This window comes from Nicotiana tabacum, chromosome 24, assembly GCF_000715075.1.
Source record: "Nicotiana tabacum cultivar K326 chromosome 24, ASM71507v2, whole genome shotgun sequence".
Classification (NCBI taxonomy): domain Eukaryota; kingdom Viridiplantae; phylum Streptophyta; class Magnoliopsida; order Solanales; family Solanaceae; genus Nicotiana; species Nicotiana tabacum.
The window spans coordinates 92,126,822-92,138,343 of NC_134103.1; the positions used below are offsets into that span (position 1 = coordinate 92,126,822).

The 11,522-nt window shown below is 36.0% G+C and overlaps 2 protein-coding genes across 2 annotated transcripts; both read right to left on the reverse strand.

The window, feature by feature from the left end:
- Positions 1-848: 848 nt before the first annotated feature.
- Positions 849-3,719, reverse strand: LOC142178313 (serine/threonine-protein kinase CTR1-like). The gene is made up of 5 exons (XM_075247644.1): positions 3,589-3,719; positions 1,399-1,493; positions 1,201-1,308; positions 1,018-1,146; positions 849-915 (listed from the first exon to the last, which is right to left on the reverse strand). The coding sequence occupies exons 1-5, from the start codon at positions 3,709-3,711 to the stop codon at positions 849-851; spliced, it is 522 nt and encodes a 173-aa protein (XP_075103745.1). The 5' UTR covers positions 3,712-3,719.
- Positions 3,720-3,815: 96 nt separating this feature from the next.
- LOC107765576 (serine/threonine-protein kinase CTR1-like) lies at positions 3,816-5,358 on the reverse strand. Its single transcript, XM_075247645.1, has 4 exons — positions 5,265-5,358; positions 5,090-5,174; positions 4,907-5,005; positions 3,816-3,896 (listed from the first exon to the last, which is right to left on the reverse strand). Exons 1-4 carry the CDS (start codon positions 5,354-5,356, stop codon positions 3,816-3,818), a joined length of 357 nt encoding a protein of 118 aa, XP_075103746.1. The 5' UTR covers positions 5,357-5,358.
- Positions 5,359-11,522: the final 6,164 nt, after the last annotated feature.

The window sequence follows — 11,522 nt, forward strand, 5'->3', positions numbered from 1 at the left end:
TATAGGTTTGAAATTTTACGAGTTCCAAAGTTATGAGTTGAGGTTAATGATTTTGGAAGTTTGCGGGTTTAGAAATTATAGAGTTTACGGGTTTGAAAGTTTAGTGGTTCGCAAGGTTGTTGGTTCGAAAGTTTATGGCTTCATGTTTATAACAACCCAGTATAATCTCACTAGTGGGTACTGGGGAGGGTAGTGTGTATGCAGACCTTACCTCTACCCTGGGTTGAGAGGCTGTTATCGATAGACCCTCGGCTCCCTCCCTCCAAGAACTCCCCCACCTTGCTTTTGGGGTGACTCGAACTCACAACCTCTTGGTTGGAAGTGGAGGGTGCTTATCACTAGAGCAACCCACTCTTGTCATGTTTATGGCTTCATATTTATTGTATCTAAATTATTTATGAATACTCTTGAGGAGTTATTTTCCTTAATTTGCATACCAAACACCGAAAAATGTGTAAGATTACTACTTGTTTTCCAAACAGTGCTTAGAAAGAAACGGACATGCCCAGTGCAAAGGATCTTCCGTAAGGCAGCGGCTGCTGCTTGAATTCGTGAAGAAAACTTAGTATTCTCCACAGGCAACCTGAACTAATATGCATAGATACAAGCCTGCAAAACATACGCAGACATAGCTATCAAAGTTTATACATGTGAAGAAACTGCCTAGAGGTATTGTCATAAAACATTTGCCATCGAAGTGCAAGAAAGCAAAGGGGTGAACCCATTTTATTGACCATTTACTCTCAAATCTTTCAAGCTAAAGCTTGACAGTGGTTCACTGGCACCTATCTAGATCGTTAGGCTGGGTCTCTCAACAGAATACTAGCTGCTATGATGTCATGGCCAGTCTAAAGTAATGCCTTCTCAAATCCACCAAACAGAAGTTCAGATGCTCCAGCAGTTTCCAAAGCATCACTAGACCCAAGAAAGTGTGTCATGGGAAGAAGTTTATTCCAAACATTCTACCAAATAGTTCAACTACTACTATCAGCACTCGTCACCTAGTGTCAAACTTACCTAGACTTTGACAAAAATGTGGATATACCAAGGGCAATAGCTTTAAAATTCAGTAGAACGACGAAACAGATTTCGAGATAGACAAACCTAACATAATCCTCCAAGCATTCTTCCTCCCAGAAACATTGACTAGTAACAAATACAAATTATGAGCAGAAACCATAAAAGTTATCACATATTCACGTGAGCATCTGCATGTCTGTATGACCTGATTGAGGTGTGAGAGGAGATTTAAGATTTGGTCTCAGCATATCCATGATAGTAGAAAAGGAGGGGCGTTTCCACGGCTCACTACAACATTATCAAAACTAACTTTAGATAACATTAAAGCAATCACGAAACTAAAAGGCATGAACTTGGGGACGAGTACAAGCAACATACTTAGTCCAGCAGGCCTCAATAATAGTCGCCACTTGAGGATTCAAATCACTTGGAATGTCAAGCCTCTTCCCCCTAAAGCCGACAGCTGCTACAACCTACAAAATTAGATTCATTACAGCACATTCTACGCCATGTACGATATAAAAAAACAAACAGTGCAATATTCATGAGGCTCGACAGATGGTCCTCTTATTTATCTTTCAAAAATCAAACTTGTAGCAGAAACTAGAATGTACGATATCACAGGGAAACAGTTTCAACAATCATGATGACCGAGAAATCAACCCTTAGGAGTAACCAGAGGCTCCGAAACTCGGGAATAATGGGCCCGCCCCTGTACCCTTCTTCGCTACAATACAAGGCTTAGTTCACATGGCGCATGGCTTGAACCTGTGACCTACATTCTAGGTCACTTGAACTAAGCCTGTGGGCATATCTATTGTCCTCCTATTTATGGTATCTACTAATTCTATTTGCTTTCCCATCAACAAGTCTATTCCAAATAACTATTCGAATCTTAATCTCTTGAATTAGCTTCTTTGTCCCCATCCTCTAACATGCGACAACCTTTTCCTATCTAGCACCATGTCAATGTGGTTGACTAACTTTTTTACCTCACCCGTATTAACAAATACAATATTTAGATGATTCATCATAATTAAACTACGGTTACACTAGTCATCAACTTACCACAACTTTTAGTTCTCTACTTAACTATAATCTTGAATAACTGTACACTAACTGTTACAGACAGTAGGAACTTTTTCTTTTCTTCTCTTCTCAAAATATGAACTATTAGAAGACCGCAATAAGCAAAACAAAACCTAGAGAGAAGTGGAAAGTAGCATCCCCAGAACTTTCCCATTCAAGGGCCCATGAATGCGTAGCTTTCTACATTAACCACATGAAAAAGAGAGGCAGATGACGAAAGGAAATTGAAATGACATTCCTGGAAGAAGTGATCCCACTTGTGGTGCCCTAGTTCCTGGCAGAAGAACCATATGGACCAACTCATTTTCACATCCCAAGAGATAGCCTTAGGTCCTTTCAGTTGATATATTAGTTGTTACCCTCTAGATTCAATTGTAAGGGTTGCATGTGGGCCGGGCCCGGTCCTAAGTGGGCCGGTCCTAAACGGTTGCGGGCTTCACGGGCTTGTTGTTGGAACCGATCCGGGACCGGGACCACGACCCAACGGTCCCGGGCCTAAACGGGCCTACATATACTTTCTATTTTTAAATTTAATTTTATACAAGTTAGAGAAAAAAAATGATAATAAAAATATCTACGGCAATTCCTAGTAAATTATATTATAGAATTGTCACCTAAATTTTTTAATTCAAATTTAAAGACAAAAATATTGTAAAGAGATATTCAAAGCAATGCGTTATAAAGATGTATATAGAGTATAGTGTATATATATATATATATATATATATATATATATATATATATATATATATAAAAGTTATATTCGATATATATATAAGCTTATATATATATACTATACTATACTATATGTATATCCTAAGATATATAAGTTATATTCGATTTACTATATATACATCTTAAGATTTATATATTAATATTTGATTTATATACTATACATATATCTTAAGATATATATACTATATATATTTATATACAATCGAATATGTCTTATATACTATGTATATAGTAATATGTACTATACTATACTATACTATATTATACTATATGTATAGCTTAAGATATATAAAAAGATAAAAATATTGTAAAGAGATATTCAAAGCAATGCGTTATAATATATATATATATATATATATATATATATATATATATATATATATATATATATATATATATATATATAGATATAAGATATATAAAAAGACAAAAATATTGTAAAGAGATATTCAAAGTTATATATATTTTAATTTTTTAATTTTTTAATTTTTTTTTTAAAAAAATTAAAAAATAGCCGTTGGGACCGTTTGGCCCGCTAAGGTCCCGGGCCCTAGCGGCTAAACGGTTCCGGGCATGACGGGCCCAAATCATAGGACCGGCCCAAGCCCACTAAGACCGGCGCAAACGGTCCTAGCCCGTTAGCCCATTTGGCCCGCGGTCCCGGTCCGGTCGAGGACCGGCCCACTTGCCACCCTTATTCAATTGTTTAGATCACCATTTACACCTAAAATACCAAGCACAAACCTGTGGTGCGCTCAAATTACTCCATGGTTGTTGTAGTGTTGCCAACTCCCATAAAATAACGCCAAAGTTGTATACATCAGATTTCTCATTTGATGGTTCATCACGAAGAACATCAGGCGCCATCCATTCCGGATGTCACATTAAGCACCAAATCATTCTTTTCCTTATTTAGTTATCAAGAAACGAGCCAAAAGACCAACAGAACACTAAAGGAACCAGAGCTTGAATCAAGAACTTACAGTTCCGGCAGCAGTCTTTGATGAAAGAAATGTATTAGCTTTGAAACGAGAAAGACCAAAATCACAGACCTGATAAGGACATTAGACAAGTGAGAACTTTTAGAATCTTTTACTGATAAAGAGAAATAATAGCTTCATAAAAACTTCCATAAACGAAAATAAGTAATAATAAATTCATTAAAGCAACAAAATCATATTCACTAGCTAACTTTGAGTAGGACTACCAAGTTTGTTCAGAACTTAAGAATAAATTATAATGTTAACTAAAAGTACAGGTAATACAATATGCATACTGCTGAGCTATGGAGGACAGAACCTCCTTAAAAATCACAGACATTCAAATTGCCTCCTCTTTTTCAAGCAAATTCTCAATCAGACCTCAAGACCTTTTGATATTTTTTTTAAAATCTTTTTTGGTTGGGTTTGAAAAGTCAAATTGAATGATCAAGAAATTAGTGTTTTTCTCGATGGTCCAAGTTGATTAAAAGGAAGAAGACCAGATACATATTCCCGGAGTGAGAGGAGACACATCTATGCTAATATTTTCAGTTAAAAAGAAACTAATTCACCAGGAGGTCGAAAAGGAGGACAAGTTATGTTAAGAAAAAACATGAGTAGAAAAAGCATAGTCTTAACTAGACATAAATTCGTGCTCATAGTGATTTTGGACCAAGCTTCCCTCCAAAATGTAAAATTATTAATTATGTACAAGTGATTTTTCCCTTTAGATAAAAGCTTCAACATATATCCTCTCTTGTTGGAAATTAACCCATTTCATGGGATTGCAATGTTAACTCTCCATCATCTGAGAAATCTGATAAATACTTGCTGGTTCACCACTTGCCTTATGTGTTTTAGCAAGTTTGATTAGGTTAGGAAGCTTGTGAAACTATAAAACTTCTCTATGTTTCTCTCTTGACCCTCCGGAAAATATCTGAAGAAGTTAATAAAAAAATATGCCCTATCCAAAATGATACTTCCTTCAGATTTGACTACTCTGACAGCCAAGTCCGACAATATATTAATCATGACAAAAAGGATTGCACCTTTATGTTTGCTAAAGAAATTCTTACTCTCACCTTCACTGTATATTTTTTGTCCACTAGCAGATTTGGAGATTTTAAATCTCGGTGAACAATGGGAGGATTGCGTTTGTGAAGATAATTCATCCCATTTGCCTGCACAAGACCATAGTAAGAGAATAGCCCCAATTGAAAAAATAAAATAAGAAAGAGGAGGGAGTAGGACACATTTATCCATACCACATCGTAAGTCATACACAGCTGACGTCTTTCATCTAACAACTCTCTCGCACCAGGTCTATGAAGAAGTCTATATAAGCTACCTCTGAAATACATGATAACATGGGAATCGCTCAGCTAAATTGGGAATAGCGTAATGTTTTCTGTTAATTGGACGGGAAAATATTTCTAAGACCTCGATAAATATTCAGTAACTATGGACAAATTTGGTGGCTGAATGACAGCACCCATAAAAAGTACAATATTTGGATGTCGCAACCGCTTCATTATTGCAAACTAGGACAACCAAAGAGAAAACAGAATTAGTAGAGTGTAGAAGGGAAAATAATTAAATAAAACAGAATTATATTTGGGCATATCTTTGGGGCTTGTCTCTTAGTTACACGCTATATCAATAGTATTAGAAAATTAACCAACTCATAAATATTGGTAGTTTGCTTTAGGCGCGTTTAAATAAATTATCGTGACTATGAGTACGGTTCCTTTGGCGTAGTCATGATACGTAAACCCCAATTCGAATGTGTGTTTCACGTGACTCGATCTTACAACTTCAAATAATAATAAAAATTAACATGTTGTAAATCGCGGGTGCCTTTCACGTGACGCGATTCATAATGTGTACAAAAATAATAAGTGTGCGACATTGTGACTTATTTAAATAATCTCCATAAATATTAAAAATGATTAAAAGGTTAAAAACGCACAATAGGTTTCAAACATGTAATAAATCAGATAATTAGGTCAATTATTAATAGTTGAGCGACCGTGCTAAAACCACGGAACTCGGGAGTGCCTCACACCTTCTCCCGGGTTAACAGAATTCCTTACCCGGTCTTCTGTGTTCGCGGACCATAAATAGAGTCAAATTTCCTCGATTTGGGATTTAAAATAAACCGGTGACTTGGGACACCATAACTTATTCCAAGTGGCGACTCTGTTTTTAATAAATAATCCCATTTTGATTAATGTCACTTTAATTGGAAAAAACTCCCTTATCTCCCTTCAAAAAAAAGGAGGTGTGACAGCTCTGGCGACTCTGCTGGGGACAAGAACCCAGAATCTCTGGTTCAGGGTTCAGAATTCGAGCTTAGAATAACTGTTATACTTGATTTTTGTCTATTATCTGATTTTTATGTGTTTGAGCCTAATGTGCTAAATGCCGCTTTTTACCGCTTTGATATTATATGAACTGTATATAAACTGCTACGAAACCCTTCTTCTTTCTGAGTCTTCTAAATCTTCTGGGGAGCGTGCGCTTCGCGTGGCTTCTTTTCTGTTAGAGTCATATCCTAATTTTAGAACGAGGTTCGGACAAGTTGCAAAGCCGGTGAAGCTTCTGTATTCTCGGTACGCTACCCCCCCTCGGCTCGAGTTGTCCGCTCGAGTAAGCCAGGTCTAGAACAATACACCCAGGATTTAAACTTAGAATAACATAGCCTCATGCCGGATCCCTAGTAGGTACGTTTGCTTGCATCACGTGCATTTGACTTAGGAGACTCAACATAGGGGTTGGGTCCGTCTAGGACAGGTGTACCCACAATTAAAAGGACCATCCTGATGCATTTTTTACGTGCTACTGGTGCATTAATTTGCTTGGCTTGTATGTTGGCCGGCCTCTTGAGTAAGAGAAAAAAACCAAGAGTGAGGTAGGATAGAAAAATGCCCGATTTTGATAATCCTGATATTCAAAAATACGTTGCTCTGCCAAAGTCTCAAAAAAAAAAGAAAAAAAGAAAAAAAGAAGACAAAAATCATTTCAAAGCAAATCATATTTTTCTGTGCATCAAAATGACAGAACTACACGGGTCTGATTCTCACCGGGTGTGAGATACGTAGGAAAACCCCATCGGTTCCGGCCCACAATTTTCAAAAAAAAATCGAAAAATATTTTCCTTTACTTCCTTCTTTAGAAAATCATTCTTTTAGCCTCCAATTTTTTTTAAAAAAAAATACAAAAATATTTTCCTTTTAATTTCTTCTCAAAATCCAAAAATATTTTCATTCTTCTTTCGAAAATTGAAAAGAAAATTCAAGATTCAAAAATATTTTCTTTTTTTTTCTTTAGAAGTATTTCTTTCATAAATTCAAAATGAAAGTCCATAAATCCAAAAATATTTTCTTTCTTTTTTTTAGAGATTTTTCGTAATATATTTTCTTTCTTCTTTATAAGTCTTTCTTTCGGAAATTAGAAAAAAAAATAGTTAGTTTATTTCCTTTATTCTTGATCTTCCCGAACTACGCACGATCTGATTCATGTTCCCACATGATACGTAGGCAACTCACATCAGGTTCGATCGAGAGAAAATAAGAGAAAGGAAAGAAACCAAAAAAAAAGAAAAAAAAAGAGAAGAAAAAAAAAGCGTTTATTCTAACATGCTTATTGTTTTGGAATAAAAGCTAGTTGAAGGTGGTCGGTTTGTTGGTTTGCAATGGCGAGTTACAAAACAATCTAAGATCCTTCGAAAATAAAAGCATCTTCTCAACCAATGGAATAAACATAACTCTTGTTGATCCAAGGTCACAGAAAGGCAAATAGGCAAGTTTGCGGTGAAAAATTTAAAAAATGAAGACACATGTGGGGTTGACTTTACCAGATTTGAGCAATAGGATATGGCCTGCTCGGGATGATTGTCAAAATTTGAGTGTTGAATCCAAAGCAATCAAAACGGGTAAATACTAGTAATGCTGATGTGCGAATGTGTGGCTAAGATGTCGCTTAGCAACTGGAAAGTCACTCCTCGTTTAGCCATGGTAGCTTATTTTGTCTTCTTTTCTTCTTCTTTTTGTGTTATCGGACTTTGCTATCCTTTATTCAATAAACAACAGTCAGTCATTTTGCGTCCATTTTTGTGCATAGTTCTTTTCACGCTAGTCCTAGTGACATGACATGCATGCGGAATTTTTGGTCAGATCTTAGAAAACTGATTTAGTCTTGAATTGGATAACTGAGAAAGAGACACTTTTGAAGATAAATAGAGACATGAAATATTTGGAAAATAAGCATGAACCAAGTTTACACGGAACAAAAGCAGTCATGCTCATAATAGTGAAGGATCTCTACCTTTTAAATTATTGAGGAGATCGAGCTTAAGGATAACCGGACGGGTTGAAGTATGTTTAGCACTCAGAGATAGAAAGTATTTTTCAAAAGAAGGTGTATCCTAGTTAACTTAAAATGGATCAGTTTATTGGCAAAATGCATTTTCTACATCAAGACAAAATCGAAGAAAAGTCACCCAAATTGACAAGGGTCATTCACTGCAAGGAAATTATTACTCATACAACTTTACACTGAAAAAGACGAGAAAGCAACATGTCCATCGATGCCGTGATTGTGAAAGGCTAACATGATTGGCATTCTCGAGGTTGGGAGGCCCTTTTTCTGCTATCCAAATACTTTATACCCTTCGTTATCCTTTCGAGCCTGTGTTATTTTCTTTGACCACCCTCTTTTGGAATCAAGTTTAGAGTTAAAAGTCTAAAAAAAAAAGAAAAAAAAAAGAAAGAAAAAAAAAGTCCATGTCCCAAGAGTACAAACTGGGGCGACTCTTAGAAAGTTCAAGTGAAAAAATAGAATAAGAAAAGAACAGTCAAAGTCCATGCCCCCAGAAAATAAAAGCTGGGACAACTTATTTTGAAAAAAAAGAGAAGAAAGATGGAATAAATGAAAAAAAAGAGAAGAGAAAGACAAAGAAAAAGAAAGAAAGATGAAAAAAACAATATTATGTCAGATGTTTGAACTACGTTAGACCTGATTCCTTTAAAAGGGATACGTAGGCAGCCTTACAGGGTTCGGTCCAACCAAATAAGAATTCAAAAAAAAATCCAAAAATCTCCAATATCTGAAACTGGGGCAAAGATTTTTTTTTTCACTTTTGAAAGAGTCGATTCCAAGAGTTGTAAAGTGTACAACCCATCATATTGAGTCTACTTAGATCCTCCATGCTGACCCATCTTTCCAACCCTATCCAAAACCCTTCCAAATAAAGACCTTCCGATGGGCCTTCAAGAATGTCAAGAGAAGCATACAATGAGCAATGGTTGTCACGCGACATAGGACACTGTCAAGTTGCTCATACAAGAAAGCAAAAGAAAAAGAAAAATAAAGAAGAAAAATGAGAGAGTCTTACTAGTGAAAACCCTCACGGGCACTGTAAGACGACGGTAAGCAGAGATGAATAAATGAGAGAGATTTGTTGGTGAAAACCCCTCGGGGCACCACTAGTCGAAAGTGAGTCATGAAGCTGATGCAAAGAATTGACACAAACAAGCCCGACTTCAAATGTCATAGGAATGGTAAAAGGAAAGATTTGAACAGTTTGAAAGATCAGGCCGCTAAGTCCAAAATGCATGTCATGATCATAAAGGCTAGCTGCCCCCCAAAAAAAAATCTTCCTCCTTTCCTTCCCGACAGGGGTATTTCTTGTTAATATTGTTTCTTTGCATCATTGTGTCCTTCACTCTAAGTTCGTCCTTGTCAAAACAAGCAAGAAAAGATTTCAAAATCTGCTACCAGCTTTTCAGTTGCACAAAGTAAATTTGGCAAGCACACTCAGTTGTTACAGCCAACATGTCTTGAGGATTCGTGCAATACGAAGGTTTCCCCCAAAAGACTCTTGTCAGCCTATTTGGCTAAAGCAAGCAAAGATAACCTCAAGGTTAATCAGGGATTCCCTGTAGTACCGAACAAGGACTATGAAGTGGCACATTGTGCAAAAGACACTTACCAGTTGTGATTCTCTCTGAGAGACAAAATTGCTCCAAAAGCAAAAGCCATTCAAGATATTTGAAAAGGTTATCAAAGAAAAGAAATCTCTTTTTTGAGATAAGGCTGATTGAGCCATAAAACACAAATGGCATTGGGAGCGAAACAATCAGGGTTAATACAGAAAGTAAAGGTCCCTTGTAAGGAACAACAGAGTCTCCCAGCAGTGCAGCCAACTACCAATGCAGTCAGTCTTCCAAAAGTTGGATGATCACAAAGTCAAGCCACCCAAGACTCAAGGCCGCAAACCGACCACCACTTTTAAAACTGAGAAAATTTTCTTTGTTTGAAACAGGAACAAAGCAGTGCAAGGAATTTGGGTTTCAAAAAAAGAAGAAGAGAAGAGCCGACAAAAGGGAAGTTTCTCAAATCTTTGCCTTTATTTGTCTTGCTAGTGTGCATAAAATATTTCCATTGCTCTTCACATTTTTCCTCCTAGGATCGAAATCTTAGTTTGATGAATCTTTCTCCTAAGATAAGAAAACCTAGTCTGATGAATTTTCTCCTAGGATAAAAATATCTTAGTCTGATGAATCCTTCTCCTAAGATAACAAAAAGACCTAGTCTGATGAACTTTCTCCTAGGATCGAAATCTTATTCTGATGAATTTTTCTCCTAAGATAACATAAGAAAACCTAGTGTGATGAATTTTCTCCTAGGATAAAAATATCTTAGTCTGATGAATTTTTCTCCTAAGATAACAAAAAAAAAAGACCTAGTCTGATGAACTTTCTCCTAGGATCGAAGTCTTAGCCTGATGAATCATTCTCCTAAGATAGAAAACCTAGTCTGATGAATTTTCTCCTAGGATAAACGTCTTAGTCTGATGAATCTTTCTCCTAAGATAATAAAAAAGGACATAGTCTGATGAACTTTCTCCTAGGATCAAAATCTTAGTCTGATGAATCTTTCTCCTAAACAAAAAAGGACCTAGTCTAATGAATTTTCTCCTAGGATCAAAATCTTAGTCTGATGAATCTTTCTCCTAAGATAGAAAACCTAGTCTGATGAATTTTCTCCTAGGATCAAAATCTTAGTCTAATGAATCATTCTCCTAAGATATTAAAACTTAGTCTGATGAATCTTTCTCCTAAGATAACAAAAAGACCTAGTCTGATGAACTTTCTCCTAGGATAAAAATATCTTAGTCTGATGAATCCTTCTCCTAAGATAACACAAAAGACCTAGTCTGATGAATTTTCTCCTAGGACCGAGATTTTAATCTGATGAATCTTTCTCCTAAGATAACAAACCTAGTCTGATGAACTTTCTCCTAGGATAAAAATCTTAGTCTGATGAATCTTTCTCCTAAGATACCAAAAAAAGACCTAATCTGATGAATTTTCTCCTAGGATAATAAGTTTAAAAAAAGGGAAGTCTGAAAAGAAGAAAAAATAGAGGTCAATATTTAGTTTTCTTAAGTTATCAATCTTTAGTTTTCTTGAAATCAGGGGTCCCGCCTGGAAAATATGGTCAGTTTTTAGTTCAGTCAAGCTTAGTTTATAGTTTTCTCCAAGCTCAATCTCAAATTTAGGAGATGCACTCCCAAGTTTGGGTTTTTCAAATTTTTATTTCTTTAGGAGACGCACATCCTAGTCGAGTCTTCAATTTTGCTCTCATCATTTCATCCTTCATCAATAGCATATGTAACTTATAGTTCTGCTAATA

Bases quoted from the DNA above. Each gene is read 5' to 3' on its own strand.
- LOC107765576 (XM_075247645.1), bottom strand. From the start codon at position 5,356: ATGAAGCGGTTGCGACATCCAAATATTGTACTTTTTATGGGTGCTGTC. The intron at 5,175-5,264 runs GTCTTAGAAATA...CATGTATTTCAG, and splicing joins GTTACTGAATATTTATCGAG to AGGTAGCTTATATAGACTTC. The intron at 5,006-5,089 runs GTATGGATAAAT...GGTCTTGTGCAG, and splicing joins TGTGTATGACTTACGATGTG to GCAAATGGGATGAATTATCT.
- LOC142178313 (XM_075247644.1), bottom strand. From the start codon at position 3,711: ATGGCGCCTGATGTTCTTCGTGATGAACCATCAAATGAGAAATCTGAT. The intron at 1,309-1,398 runs GTATGTTGCTTG...ATAATGTTGTAG, and splicing joins ATTGAGGCCTGCTGGACTAA to TGAGCCGTGGAAACGCCCCT. The intron at 916-1,017 runs GTAAGTTTGACA...TCTTGGGTCTAG, and splicing joins ACATTTTTGTCAAAGTCTAG to TGATGCTTTGGAAACTGCTG.